The sequence below is a fragment of the Cyrtonyx montezumae genome, unplaced genomic scaffold, assembly GCF_038088225.1.
Source record: "Cyrtonyx montezumae isolate F1298 unplaced genomic scaffold, pur_monq_1.0 scaffold_3, whole genome shotgun sequence".
NCBI lineage: Eukaryota > Metazoa > Chordata > Aves > Galliformes > Odontophoridae > Cyrtonyx > Cyrtonyx montezumae.
The window spans coordinates 47,755,193-47,770,816 of record NW_027072034.1 but is presented as its reverse complement, the minus strand read 5'-3'; the positions used below and the strand labels follow the sequence as shown (position 1 = coordinate 47,770,816).

The 15,624-nt window shown below is 40.0% G+C and overlaps 1 protein-coding gene across 1 annotated transcript; it reads right to left on the bottom strand.

Moving 5' to 3' along the window:
* Positions 1-791: 791 nt before the first annotated feature.
* On the bottom strand, positions 792-12,673 carry EIF2S3 (eukaryotic translation initiation factor 2 subunit gamma). Its single transcript, XM_065741495.1, has 12 exons — positions 12,566-12,673; positions 10,508-10,571; positions 9,987-10,114; positions 9,755-9,876; positions 8,310-8,404; positions 7,507-7,665; positions 6,179-6,313; positions 5,257-5,351; positions 4,596-4,740; positions 4,003-4,172; positions 2,949-3,121; positions 792-1,043 (listed from the first exon to the last, which is right to left on the bottom strand). Exons 1-12 carry the CDS (start codon positions 12,632-12,634, stop codon positions 980-982), a joined length of 1,419 nt encoding a protein of 472 aa, XP_065597567.1. The 5' UTR covers positions 12,635-12,673; the 3' UTR covers positions 792-979.
* Positions 12,674-15,624: the final 2,951 nt, after the last annotated feature.

Here is a 15,624-nt window from a genome sequence, read left to right as displayed (position 1 = left end):
AGTAAGTTTACTCCATTGTTTTCTCCTAGGGAGCAAGATTCAGAACAGCTAAGCGAAAGTGGTCGATATACCTTTCTCCTCATTCCAATTTTTCCTCCACAATCATTCCCTTTACATTCTTTCCCAGGTATTTTATAGTTCAAGATCACAGCTAGCATTTGCTCAAGAGTTTAATATAAATTTAAACTCTGCCAGGTCACCCATATCAAGTTCCACAAGAGCAAGCAGCTATGGTTCAAATTGTCTATGTTCTCCTTGTAAATCCATTCTACATTAAGTTCAAAGAAAGCAGTGCCAATCCAGATTGTCTGTAATTTTTTCTTGGAGGGGGTTTATCCAAAGCTCCCCATAATACTGGAAAAGACAAATTCAAGTCAGTCACTGCCACCACCTTAACTATCATGTGTAGCACAGCCACGATCCCTGAGTCAGAAACATACAAACTCAGAGAGAAAGCCTTTCCTCTAAACAGCAGGAACACCCAAACAAACCAAGATGCTGAGCAGAAAAAGGGCACTAGCTTTCAAGGACAGAATGACTTCTGCTTGCTTGTAATTCTTGTGCTGGTTGAACAGCCACCGCTGTCTTTTGTCACTCAAAAGATGATGATGAAAATAAGCGATATTTTATTTCAATACCACATTTATCATTTGTGTGTTACACCGGGGCTGACTCGACTGATACTAAATGGATATGTCCAAAACACAAAGTAACATAAGTCAGCCATGCCTTGAGACATGTACAATTAATTTCTACTAGAATGTGGATAATGAAACCCACTTCTACGCCAATTCTTTTACACTTTTAATGGTGATAGTGACTAGTATTTTAGTAAGAGGGTAAAATTCAATAAAATGTACGAGGACAGCCATACAATTCAAAGACAATGGCTGCACGGCTTCCAATTCCATTGTGAAGATACAACCCCTCCAAAATAGAAATGGGCGCTTCATCTTTAAAAATGAAGCATTCTTTTTCTTCAGTCATCATCAACAGTTGGTTTGATTGTCACTCCTCTTCTGATCTGACCCCAACCAATTAAACTGCAAGAAGAAAAACAGTTCATATTACTTTTTAATAGCACATAGAAACATCCAGAAATCAACATATTCCAGTAACATTTAAGCCTTCAGCTCTTAAAACATTTTAGATTTTTTCCACTCGCCTCCCTCACAAAACATCCCACCAGGTCTAAGAGTGCTTAGCAGAAACAGAATAAAAAAGGATGAGGGACAGAGAACACTGGCATATTTGTAATCAATTAAGAATGTACCTTCAAGCAGTTCGCTTACAAACGGAAAATTCTGTAACGTACGCTGCAATAGCTAACTGTAAGCACAGCTTTATCTCTGCCTACCTGTGAGTGCTGCAGTACTTTCAAAGAGAAGTCGTGTTTAACTCTTAATGAACTCGCAACCTGTAACAGTAACTCATATCTCAGGTAAGCTTGGTACTACCAAAGCCCCCTTCATAGGCTGCCGTTGCTTCAGAAGAACATACTTGAAAGAATTGCTGTTCACTTCCACAGTCAGCAGGCAGTCCATAAAACTACCTGTAACAGATTTTCCATTTCTGGCAAGGAAATGCACAGAAACCACAAGTGTTTCAATTTAATTTGCTGACAGGATGGGCTCCCTCTGGACTTGGGCAGATAAGTGAAAAGAAGAACTGAATTATATTATTGCAGCATTTCCTACTTTTTGGGACCACATCCATAGCTTGTGGCTATTCCATGTTTGAAACCACAGTTCCTTAGAATCACTAATGCACTTTGTTTGCTCTGCCATTTGCTACTTAATTTGATGCCTTTGCATATTTATTTTCTTTTTATTTGTCCTTGCTTTCTCATCTTTTCAGTACTGCATTCCCTCAGGCAGTTAAGTTCCCTCTCACAATACCAACCATAGAGAGACAAGTGGGCTTTTGGCAAGGTTTGATTACGTTTCACAAGTGGCAAGTAATCTACAAAGACCAGATGGCACAAAACTCGCATTAAAATTTGCATAGGTTGGCAGTCTGTGGCTTAAAATAGCAGTTTCCAATATACATGGTTTCTCCTCTTTATTTTGCTCTCACTGACTAATTGGGCTTTGTTTAAGACGTGCCATTTTTTTCCCATTTTTTTATTTCCCTTTTCCCAGGGAATAACCACTACTCTGATGTATCAGCTATCTTTTAGACAGCAAGCACCGAATTGCCCATGCTTTCTTGATGTGAAAAAGAAACATCTCAGGTGAATGCTTTTGTTCCCTTATACCATCTCCCACACTACAAGAGCTGTGTAGGGTCAAGGAATCCAAATAGTTTTACATTCTTATGGTATGTATAGAATATGTAAGAGATAATGTGTATAATCACCCACAGAGAAGTAGGACACTAAGCTTAAAATGAATCATCAATCAAATCTGCTCATCATTTTCAGCCTCCATGTATTTCAGTCAGGCAGCCATTTTTATATTTCACATTTAAACAGGTCAAAGCACTTTTCCCTGTTCAGAGTATATAAAATGCTAGAACTGAGTATGCCCCTCCTCCTCTCTCCTGCTGCTTCTTTAAAGGTTGCACTGCAAGTTCTACACAGCTCCACAGGATAAATTCCACTGACTCTGGCGTGCATGAAGACAGACTTTGGTGTAACATTACTTCAATTTTCGAACTCCTACTCCAAGGTTGCCTACTGTTAGCTCAATTACAGCATGGCTCAATATCAGAATATCAGATGTTTCCTTGCCTGTTAAGTAAGAGACATCTACTCACTTACCATGCCTCTTTTAAAAGAGGATAAAAGTATAAGATGAAGCACCCTACAATAACAGCACGTGTTCAGAGGAATTCTTTTAAGCAGATACTTACTCTAGAGCAAAATCAGATCTACCTATTTATTTATATTATTACTGCTGTTTTACACAGTGACAGCCAGATACTCTGCCAATTTAGCACCAACTCACCGCCAGTGCTTCTCAACTCTTCGACTCAGGGCAATTTTTTCTCCCACTTCTGTGCATACTGGGTTAGTCAGCACAATCTTCCCCAAATCAGCCTTTACTGCGCTGACTCTCCCTCCAGTGGACAAGGATCCAATATTCACCATTAAAACTTCATTCTTTGATAATTTTTGCACCTGAAATAAGACACACAAAACTCTGAAACATAAGATGTAGTATTTAAAATAACCTATTCATGCTAAGCAATAGTATTTAGCAACACATTGCTCAAATGAAGAAAAATACCACAGGCAGCATTGAACATGTTCTGTGATTCAACTGCCACAAAAACAAGATAGCTGAAAAACATATCTCACGTACAAACAATGAAAAAGAGCATTTGTGGATAAGAAGTTTTCTATTTTTAATTCTTGTGAAGGACAAACATATAAATATGCTCTGTTAATAGTAGTGCAGGTTCTTGTAGAGAGATCCCAAGAAAGCAGATGATGCCATTTTCCACACTTACATGAAGCAGTCTATAGATTTTACTTCAAAAAGGAACTTTAATACTCAGAATGATCCTGTAGTTTGCTTAGTCTAAAAAGGATTATGGAACATGAGACCATGCTATGTATTAAGCTCACTGTTTCTTTTGACTATGGCGTTTCAGAAATCCTTAGCTATAAAAAGTTCTTACATGCTTTTTGTTAGATTCTCAGGAGAAGAAAGTGGATCAGTGTGTATATAAAGCTGATTACTGCACACATTAATAGGCTGATAGCAAAGGAGAACAGCTACAAATGAGGTTAGAAGAACATCCGAATTGAAGACACAAACACATCATGATATTTGAATCTACTCTGATAACAATTCCTACTCCTCTGAAAACTTTTATTCTACAGTATTTAAGAGACAACGGATTTATGACAGCCATGCAAGAAGAGAGAAACAAAATTGCTATGATTCAAAAATGTGCATATTAATACAACTTTTTACAAGTTATAACAGAAATCATAGAGAAGCCTGTGGTACTCTTAATTATTTTTTTTTCTTTAAATAAACAAGGAGTACAGACCTTTGCAGCTTTCTTGTCTCCTTCAGTGCGCACACCTAGTAGTCTTCTCAGCAAGAAATAGGAAATCTCTAGCTCTGTAAATATTTCAGGCAACGCTCCAACTGCACCAAGAACTTGCCCTACCATTCGGTCAGCCCGGCACAAAGTTGGGTCTATCTTAGTTCCAACACCTACAACACAACATGGAACATCACAAGGAGTAACTGAAAGGTGGCTGTCACATTTACATATAAAATACCCGAATGAGATCTAGAAGCAATATACTGAGAATGTACCAGGCATTCCCTATTACCCGGGAAGCACTTTCAGAATATCAGGAAGACTGATCTCTGTCTAAACAGATGAAGAAATAAATCACCTTTAACAGCAGAATACTTAACAATTCAAGTTGAACTGAATTGGCTACTGACATTCAGACAAATTATTCATAAATACTGATTTCCCAAACACGTGTATTTTAGAGAGACAGATAAATGATGTATTAAATTGCTCACAGTCTTTTTGGTTTCACTTATCAATGATTTTTAGTACAATAAACAAGTGTTTTCAATAAGCATTAAGTAATAAATCACTTCATAAAGGAACATCCTTACCTATAAGTCCTCCTGGAGCAGCATACTGTAAATCATTGTGCTCAGCAAAGAGTGACACGATTTTGGAAAAGATTGGCTTGCACATGAGTTTTCCTTCACTGTCCTTGGACACAATACCAGGTCGGACTTCAATTTCCTGACCAACCTAATTACAAAAGTGAGAAAGTGGTTAACAGGTTGTTTCACAGGAACATAAAACTAATTTTCCAGTCACAGGCAACACATGCTTATTCCAAGAGCATAGGATTTCTACAAACCCTTGGTTCTGGGCTACTGCAGATCTTCTGCACTATTTGGTATAAACCCAACAGTACTTAAACCTCTGCACCTTACGTTCCATGAAACACATATTTTCTCTCCAATACAGTTTAAATAACTGCTTTTGGAGAGGATTTCTATTAGCTGTAACTCCAACATTCCAATTTTAGGGTTCATCTTTTATTTTTACATGATATCTCATTTAGAAATGTTACAGCACTGAGAAAAATGTAAATCATGTCCCACTAAATCATGTCCCTGAACACCATTATTGCTTAAAAGAAAATAACATTATATATAAATCTATGAATTTGAATTACGTATATTTTGTACTAAACACAAAAGCAAACAAAAAACCCTACTCATTGCCATCACTACAAATCTCCAAAGAAGAAAAGATTACCTTTAAAACACCTTTCAGAATACTGCCACCAGCAACGCCCCCTTTAAGGTCATCAACTTCACAGCCAGGCTTGTTAACATCAAAAGACCTAATTACTAGAAAGAATAGAATATATTCAAGATTATATTTAAGATCCAGTTTTCAAAGAACCTGTGTTTTTCTTTAACAACTTTGACTCTTTCCCTATTATCTTGAAGGCATATAGTTATTTACAAACACATAATTCAGTCTGAATAAAATAGGAATTTTATGTAGCTGATTTTGTTCTCAAATCCACTAAAGCTGCTCATACACAATCATCATTTCAAAAGATATTTCTTCACAGCAAAAAACGATATATAAATAGCTGAAAAAGGACTGATCAGCTACTCTGTGAATGTTGAAGTTTTTCTCAATATCAGCATTTTTGAAACCTTGTTTTAACATGCTGCATTCATATGCATTATGAACCTTCTTTTAAAAGGTCTTCCATTTTTTGTGGGATTACTGGGAAAGGAAAAAAGAAAAACAGATCCATTGTAGTGGAACGGGATTTTTAAGTATACTGGGCAAGGACTGAGACTTTTTAATAGGTTACTCTATCTATAGGATTTTCATATTAATAGTTTTCAAATACAACAGTTTGTCAGTACTTTGTTAACTGCAATTTCTAGCAATTAATGCTTAAGTTATCAACAACTCTCTCATCATTATCACATTTTACTGTTTTTGTACAAACTATATAAAGTCAGCAATTACCTCAGATAGATTCAAGTGTGGTAGTTTAACTATGAGCAAACAACACAGCCTCCAGAAAATGCTTTAGAAGGAGGGAAACACTCAGCAGTCTTTGTAAACTCACCTCTTTGAGAATCCTGCCACATGCTATTCTACGCGTCTAAAAGATAGGAGCCACAAAACCCAAACACAAGCATCAACGTACCAATGAGCCTTGGTTCAGATGTAAAGTCTCGCAAAGGGACTGGAATTTTTTTCACTATGTACTCGCAAACTACTTCAATGTTGTATTTCAGCTGTGCTGAGATTGGAATTATTGGAGCTCCTTCTGCAACCGTACCTAAAAGAAGTTTGACATCAAGCCTCAGTATAGTATTCATAGAAACACAACCAAGTGTTCTGTAATCGTTAAAAGCCCTAATCCAGTTTGAGGTATACCTCACACATATTTCCCAAAGCAGTAAGTATCACTGCACCTACCTTTCCCCTTCAACATTTCAGCTCAAACCAGCCAGACCTACTTTTCAAGCCAACCTGAAACAACCTCTGTGTTGCCACTGGGGTAATTGTGTACAGTGAAGCTTCACAATCACTCCCTGAAAACTGAAAGAAAATACCCTGCTTTTTGGTGATCAGAAAAAAATCTTAGGAGGAATTCCTCAGAGAGACTGGATATCTAAACATTTGATACATCAGTATTAATTTTACAGATTTCATTTTGATGAATCAAAATTCCTATCAACGTTCAACATTTCTGCAATGCAAATAAGTATTTTAGAAAAAAAAATTCCATAATTTTATGGAAAGAAGAATTTAGTTATCAAGGTTTGCTAAATATTATTAGTTTTAATTAAATCTACGTTTCTCACAAGATCTGCAGTTCTCATAAAGAAATTTGGATTTCTACACCAAGCCATTGACATAGCTGTTATTAACAGCTTACGCAAGGCAATGATTACAAATGAAGGAGACCCATTAGCTACCTCTGATGGAGACAACCTAGCTCTGCAGTTTTTAAATCAGATAAGCAGGGGAAATGGCAGAAGCTTCTGGAAAGATGAAACCTCAAAGCATTACAATAAAACTGAATAGAAATTATGGATAACACTTCTTGAACTGGACTTGAGCAAAAGCAAGGCCAATCCTTCACGAATGAATGAAAAATGACACATTTATACCTACAAGGTACACCTATGAACACTGCTTCATTCTCTCCTGTACTGCAGTAAGATTACTGTACAGTCTCTATCAGCACTACCAAGAAGAAACCACAAATTCAGTGAAAGCTACAAGACAGAAGCTATTGCTACTAGTTTTACATCAAGTGCTTTGAACTATAGCCATATTATCGCATCTAAGCGGTCTGAAATAGGGAAAAGGCACAACTGCAATGGTCTACCTTCTTAAATATAATGAACCACATATACCAGTGTAGTCCAAGTATGAGTCTTTTGTCATAAATACATAGAAAAACAGTGTTCCAACACTGAAGAGCTTCTACCACTGAGCAGACTTCCGCTGGTGAAAGCTTACCTTGCACAAATGCAAGAATCTGTTCGTACTGTTCTTTAGCCTGGCTCTCCTTCACCAAATCAATCTTATTCTGCAGAATCAAAATGTGTTTCAGTTTCATGATTTCTATAGCAGCTAGATGTTCTGAGGTCTGGGGTTGAGGGCATGACTCATTACCAGCTGAAAGAAGAAAAGCACCTGTAGTATAACTTCTATAAAGGTAGACAAAACTCATACAGTTAAGAAATCTAATTTCTGCTATACCTTCACACAAAAAAATAAAAAAGCCAGGTCCGTTACATGCTATTTATCATTGTAGATCACTGCAGTGTTCCACAGGCAAACGTTAAGTTCTATTCACATCCTATTCCTTGCAAAACAGAACAATTTCCTTAATCAAGCTCAGCCTCCTGAACCTTGATTTTGCCCATATCCATCTGGATTTACTGTTACTACTGATGTTTGTGGACATTTCTGTATGGGTGAAGCTAAAGATTTAAAGCAAACCATAAGCTTCAGAGAAAAGTCAGAAGTAACTGCCAATGCATTTCCATAAAATATAAATTTTACAGTAGTATTGCACTACAGAGTTTGACCAGCTGATGGCTACCAGGCTAATGAGTACATACTGCTATGTTTAAAAAACCCACAACAGCTAGTCACGTTGCATTTTCATTACAATATCACTTAAGCTTCTTAAACATATTTCAAAAGCATTCATTTGCTTTAATACCTCATCACATTTCATTTCAAAACCTATATGAAGTTGACTTACAGCATTAAAAACAAACAAAAAAGCTCTGCTTTTGTGTAACAATTCTTACCTATCAGCAGTAAAGCTGCATCCATTACTGCTGCGCCGTTCAACATAGTAGCCATCAAAATGTCGTGGCCAGGACAATCCACAAAAGAGACATGCCTGGTGTAGACAAAAGTGAGAAAGTCAAAAAGCCAATCGCTGACAATTGCTCTGTTTGATTTGTGTGAATACCTCAGCAGACACACAAATTAGAGAATCCTTAAGATAAATAAAAATCGAGCAAACAGGAACATTAACACAATTGCTGAGAAGAAATACATCAGAAGTATATTTGTAGGAACACAACAGTACTGAAAGTAATTCTGAGTTCTACAATTTCATACCTTATATTCATACTAGGCACTGCTGTGTTATTTTACAAATTTACGTGTACGAGAGGATAGGCTCAAATGCACCAAAACAATAACCAAACTCAGAGGACACAGCATTATTATAACCCACTTCTCATCTCTCTTAAAAACTGTCTCCAACAGAAAATGATGCATCTTTAATTACATGGTTAAAACTGTATTTTGAAGATTTATACACAGAAACACTAGAGCTGTTAGCTCCAACCTTATGCTTCTGTTGTGCAAGACCATAACAGTCAGTGCACTACTTTCTGGTGCAAATCCACTCCATGAAGAAACTGTGTAACATGCCATCAAAAAGTAAGGGACTAATTTGCTGCTTGGTAAACAAAAGCTGAAGATCTACTGTAAGCAAATAAGCAGCAAGATACAGAACCTTAAGCTTTTCAGCAATATCTTAATGATGGTTGCATATTAATCACACTGCAACAGGAGTTACTGATACAAGTACTCTACCAGGGATCTGATTAAAAGAAGGAAATCCATGCTTACAGGAATACATGTATTTCATACACAAGCTTGAACTAGGAATCTTGCCATACAACAGCCTCTGTGACTACTTTCATTCAGTCATTGCAAAGACTCACACAACAAGTATTTAAATTATCACGTTTGTATAACGACCACGCTATACTTAGGAAGGACACTTGTACTCCAGTACAAGGACTGACCTCATGTTAAGAATCAAGCTTTAGTTAGTAGTGTTCTTTGGAACTTGGAAAACTTCTCTGCCTCTAGTAAGAAAAAGGCCACACGTGAAAATGCAATTTAAAAGAATGTGTTGTGAGACACATATTAGTTTTTATTCTAGTGGCTTTATTGTACTTATATTTAGGGCACAAAAAAATATAGTGCCATTTCAGAATGAAGCAATCGGGGACAGAAAAAGCAACTGTGCTTTACCCTGGATCATGCACCACAGCTCATTAAAGCAACATAATTTAAATATGCCTCACATATGGGACAATCTACAGTGCATAAGAGCATGTGGTCTGCTGTTATCATTCAGCTCGCAGCTCAACCCTGACTACTTTTAGTTATGTAAAGGAAGCATAACTAAATTAAACATAATTTACACCACTAATTTTACAGCATTTACCTGACTAGCTTGAAATTCCCTTTGGTGCCAGGAATATCTGTAGGGAATTCATCTGGGGTGCTACTTCCACAGGATCGGTAACATTCTGGTCGGGAACAGCTTGGGTCATCCAACTTGTAAATCTGAAATTGTTTATAGTTGTCAGTAAGTTTCATTCATCAGTAGTTATTGACTAGCTTATGTTCACCTTGCAGTACCTTAGCAACACACTTCATTTCTAGCAATGACTCACCTTTGCATTGGCATAGCCCAGCTTGATAGTGATATTTCTTTCCAGTTCATTTTTAAATCTGACAGTATGAACACCAGATATAGCTTTGACTACTGTCGACTTTCCATGGGCTACGTGACCAATTGTACCTATGTTTTAAAGGCACAAAAAAAATGTTTGTTGGTTAACAGCTGTTCAAGACGTACAGTGATGATCAACACACAACTACCCAAACACTCTGGAGCCAGTAAGCCCAGCACTACCATCAAAAAACATACAGATTCCTCAGTTATTTTTGTCTCAACAAACAACATCTTAAAATTACCTCTCAACAGACACTTTTGTGATCAGTACTTTCATGAAAATCTTTACAGTGAAAGTGCTATTGACAGTGGTTGAAAAGGGAGGTTTTTTTAATCTTAAAATTAGGAATCAAAATGATTTTCATTTTTCCACATAGGTACCATATGTTAACACAGAGCACCAGGAAGCATCACATTAACGCGTCCCCCAGTCCCTCTTTTTTAAGACTTTTTTCTTACCTATATTAATCGTGGCTTGCCTGCTGATGACTTCTGGTGAAAGAGGCGTCAGCTTGGTAACATCCTGTATGAAGGAGATGTTAGTTTATTCATTTTGTATCTAAATGCTTAGAATACTACCTGTATTTTCTCAAAATCCAACCACGCTCCTTAAAGTAACTCGAGTTATGCACTCCAGTTTTCTTAAGTACATGAAACACAACCTTACAATCAGAATTGGAAGCAAAGCATTAAAGAAATGAAATAAGCAAAACAAAAGAAGGAAACTTGCAAACCAAAAATACACCCCAGCAAAGCCCCAAGTTAAACTGGCCATAACAAACTGAAATGAACTTTCCATGGGCAAGATGGCCAACCAAACCTATGTTTTAAAAACAAAGGTTTGTCAGTAAAAAAATGTTAAAATTCGTGCAATGGTTCCATTATAGTCAATATGAAATTAGATCTAACACTTTGGAGCAAGTAGGTCCTGAAATGTTATTACCACCACTGATTTGAGTCTGATTTTTTAAATGGACACTTTTTTACCATTTTTTCCACTTCAGGTACCAGACAAAATCGCTGGCAAGTCATATTACTTACAGATACTTCTAAAGCCTGCAGCAAATATCTATAGATGAGCGGCTGAGTTCAAGCAGAGATTCATGAAGTGCCTTTGTTTTAGAAAAGGCTATAAAGCTTTGTGAAATCATATGAAGTTTACACTGCTACACAAGCAGGTTCTGCACACAATTAAAGTTGATCATAACTGTGTAAAAATGTAATCTCGCTTATTAAATCTCAAGTATTAAATAAGTAATACATTCAGGTTCAAAACAAAACAGTTTTCTTCTGTCACAATTATATTTCTTGTATATAGAATCATAGAATCACTAAGGTTGGAAAAGACTTCCAAGATCATCCAGTCCAACCATGCACCTATCACCAGTATTTCCCACTAAACCATGTTCCTCAGTACAACACCTAAATGTTTCTTGAACACCTCCAGAGTTGGTGAGTCCACTGTATCTTAGATGACAACTAATTTATCACTCAAGCTCACGAAGGCCACAGATGGACCCTTGACCTGCAGATGGCACTGTGTAGCAGGATGACAGGCCCATGAATGATGCAAACCCTGTCAGAGACTTGTTCCCAGAGTAAAGAATCAGCACACGTGCCATTTTTATGCAAGGGTGGCATAAGGTTAAGCTCAGCAACAGGCTCCAGTGGGCTGAAAACTTTCAAGGCCCACTGAACAAAGTACAGAATAGGGCTGAAAACTAATTCCTACTTAACAAAAAGTTAGGAATATCTGTGCTCCTTCCAGCTGGCAAAATCCCCAACAAACAAGGAACGGAAGTAAGGAAGCCTTCTGAAGTTACTAACATGCTTCACTAACAAACTTGCTAGAACACTTAAAAGAATTCTCATATTCAAACTCAAAGAACATGAAACATTACTACTGTCAAGAGAATGAATGAAAAAAAAAAACCCCACAAAAAAAAAAAAAAAAACCATGAAACGTTGTATAGCTTGTCAAAGTGTTTCCAGGCTGCACTAGGCTCTGAGCATCCAGATACTGCTGCAGGTGCCTCTGCTCATCGCCGGGCAGCCGGAACAGATGGTCCTGGAGGCTCTGCTTTAAGCCAAACCATTCCGCGATTCTCTGAAATCCTGGGAGGCAGCAGCAGGACCCCCACACGGCTTTGTGCGCATCCACACGCAGCCAAGCGCGAGCACCCATTCGCCACAGACAACAGCCGCCTTCCCCACAGCTCCGCACAGCACACGCGCCCAACTCGGGCACGCCGGGCAGCCCGCCCCGCCGGCCCATTCCGAAGGCGCGGTGTCCTATTTACCGCAGAGACCCAGGCCGGCCAACCTCCGCCCAGCTCTCATCGCTCCCACTCAACTCGCAGCCGCGCAGCCACCCGGCCCCATCCACCCCCGCCCGGCCGCGCTGCCCCCGGCTGTCGGCCCTCAGGGCGGCGGCGGCCCCGCATAGAGGCGCGAAACACCTCATCCGCCGCGGAGCGCTCCCCGGCCCCCAGCGGTCGCCCCCCGCGCGGGCCGCACCAAGGTGGCGAGGTCCTGCCGGGAGAGGTGCGGCTGCCCCAGCGTCACTCCCGCCTCGTCCCCCGCCATCTTGGCCGCAAGAGGAAGCGGGGCCGCCCGCGCGGCCGCCTGACCCCTCGCTCCTCTCGGCGCCGCCTTCGCCGCGCCCGGCGCTCGCCGCCCGACAGAGCTCCCTCGGCTCGGAAACGACCCCGCGCTGAGCGGCGCGAGGCCGCCCTCAGCCCAGCCGCGAGACGGGAGCGGCTCAGGCACAGTGTCGGGCAGCCCCGAGAAGGCCCTCGCGCCGAGTGATGCAACCGGGCACGCCAGGAAAGCGAGCCTGTGTGCGAGTGTGCGCATGCGCGAAGGCAGCGGAGCCGTGCCCGCCGCTGCGTCGGAGTGGTGACGGTGGGAGGGTCTGCGTGTGGCCCGGCCTGGCTCGGACACGCCCACACCCAGGAGGTTTCCGTCCGCGTTTGTGGCTGTGAAGACGTTGGCGCTTGTCGATGCGTATCTAACAGCATGGAAACGTAGGTGTGTTGGGGGCAGCGAGGGATGTGGTCAGAAAGGAGATGCAGGTCAAGTTAAAGCAGTGTGTGCCTGTATGTACTGGAACTGAACATCTCCGGTTTGGGGCTGATCAGCGTATTGGCCCTAGCGGGGGATGCCGCCGTTTGCCGTCTCTGCTGGCCTCATGCGATTCTGAACGTCAGCCTGTCTCTTGTTAGTGTGTCCTCCGTGGGCTGAGTGCTATATAAGACACAAGCAACTTGAGTCTTTGATCCCAAATAGCTAGCGCCTGCTGTTTTCATCGGGGCACCTTGCATTCCTTAAAAATTGAGTAAAATCCCTGATCCACCGATGGCAGCCAGTTTAGAGGTTTAAGAGAGACCAAAAGCCAAATTCACAACCCTCCCCTATAGGGAACTGAACTGATTCCTCCTCCGTGGAAACCTCTTACAGGCCTGGAAGAAATTGTCAGTCACAAGATTTCTTCTGCGGTCAGAACAGCTGCTTTCAATACAAGCAACCAATCATGTCACATACATTCACATTCATCAGCAGTGTTTTTGCCTGCTAGAAAATCTGGAGCTTCCCAGATTTTGTCTGATTACTTGGGTCAAAGCAATAGTTGTCAAGCAATGTGATTGGAATGTGGTGATGGAAATGTGTGCCAGACCAGTATGCCTGGTTTAACAAGACATGTCGCTTCCCACTTCCACAAATGGCATTTCCATTCTTTCCTGATAGTATTTCCTGATATACCTGTAGCAAATGCATTGCCAGCATTCTTGTTTTGAAGGAAATTATACAATAAGGTGGTAAGAAACCATACAGTAATGATGTTGTTAATGACAAAATATATTCTGTCTTGCTACCCAATAATTTCACACACTGGTCTTGAAAATAAATTTTCATTTCTAATCTTTCATTGGACTATGTGATGTTATACAATTTTTACATAAAATATCTTGCTTCTGAGAAAACCATATATGCTTACAAACAAGATATATGAAGCACGGAGAATATGATGCAATACTTGAACGTAGTTACCTCAGTATGAGGCACGTATGGTCACTGATGGAAATGAGCTGAAAATACTGGATTCTGTAGGTACTTAGCTGCTGTAATTATGCAATAATGCAGCATGGCATAGAATTCTAGAAACAGTTGTTACATTTGCCCCAGCCTGTAGAAGTGATTTACTCCTTGCCAAGAGTTCTGTCAGACATCTGAAGAAATACACTAATTATTCTATTTAAAAATGAAATTGTCTACTTTACATATTCTGTATTATTATTTTGATTTACCATATTGGGTAATATTTGTAGTGTGAAGAAAAATGAAAGGCTGAAGAGTGGTCACTGCCTAGGGCCTAAATTTAACAGCACCACAGTTTTAGTTAAAACACTGAATCACAATTAAGTGTGGGTTTTTCAGTACATATAATTGTCCAGTATGGAGGAGTTTTTTGTTTTTTTTTTTTGCTCTTAAATGCTGGAAATAAATATGTCACAGCTGGTGGATTTTTGTTTGTTTGTTTGTTTTGTGTTGGTTTGTTTGTTTGCTAGGTTTCAATCCACTTCTGTAGCAGTGTGTAGGAGAGTCCTGGAGATCATCTTATGCTTCAGCTTACCACAAACTGCAAACAGCAAAATGACAGTCAGGTAATGCTGAAATAGCCCTGCCAGTGTTTTTCATCCTTACTTACCTACGCAGGTCAAACATCTGAAGAGTGCAGAGGGATGCATGGTGTTTTCTTGTGTTGATTTTGTACATGAGAAGTAGATTTTCTGCTCTAGATTCTCTTTGCTGAATCACAAGATGTTAGTGGTGTGTGCTTGGTATAGCAGAAGGTAGACCCAGTGAGTAAAGGAGAGCGTTTTGGACAGACTCTTTTGCAGGGTCTGTTGTGATAGGAAGAGTTAAAATGGTTTTAAACTAAAATCTGAGATTAGGTTGGATATAAGACAAAAGCTTTTTATGATAGGGTTAGTGAAGCACTGAAACATATTGCCCAGCCTAGAGTTGGTGGGTGTCCCATCCTTGGAGGAAGCGGAGGTGAGGATGCACAGATCTCTGAGCACCCTGATGTAGCTGCAGGTGTCCCTGTTCATTGAAGGGGAGTTGGACCAGATGTCCTTTAAAGGTCCCTACCAACTCATTTGATCACTTGAAAAATCATTTGATTCACATCTTTTCTTTGAGACTAGATGGGCAGGAACAGTAGCTACTTTGAGAGACTCAATAGATTGAAACAGCAACTGGGGAGATTGGACAAATTTACTGTACGAATAAGTGCAGGAGATGGAACGGTATGACGCTGGGTGAGCAGAGAGAGGTCAGCTCTCTGGTACGGAGTCAGTGAATGGAAGGGGGTTGTTTGTAGTGTGGAGTAAGTAGGCTGTGTATGAGCCGTGGGAGGCCAGTTAGCAGTGGGAATGGCAGCGGGTAGTCTTTTGTGAAGCTGTGTATCTAACAGCAGGTTCATTGTGTGAAAGCAGTGAGAGGTGGGATTGGGGGGTGGCAGTCAGAGGGAAGTTGGGCTGATAGAAATCAAGAATGGGATGGGGGCGGTA

What these genes read in the sequence shown, in the direction of transcription:
- EIF2S3 (XM_065741495.1), bottom strand. Translation starts at nt 12,634, where the DNA reads ATGGCGGGGGACGAGGCGGGAGTGACGCTGGGGCAGCCGCACCTCTCC. An exon ending in ATCTGAACCAAGGCTCATTG is followed by an intron (nt 5,352 to 6,178) that starts GTACGTTGATGC and finishes TATTCTTTCTAG; the next exon opens with TAATTAGGTCTTTTGATGTT. An exon ending in TTCTGAAAGGTGTTTTAAAG is followed by an intron (nt 4,741 to 5,256) that starts GTAATCTTTTCT and finishes TTTTGTAATTAG; the next exon opens with GTTGGTCAGGAAATTGAAGT.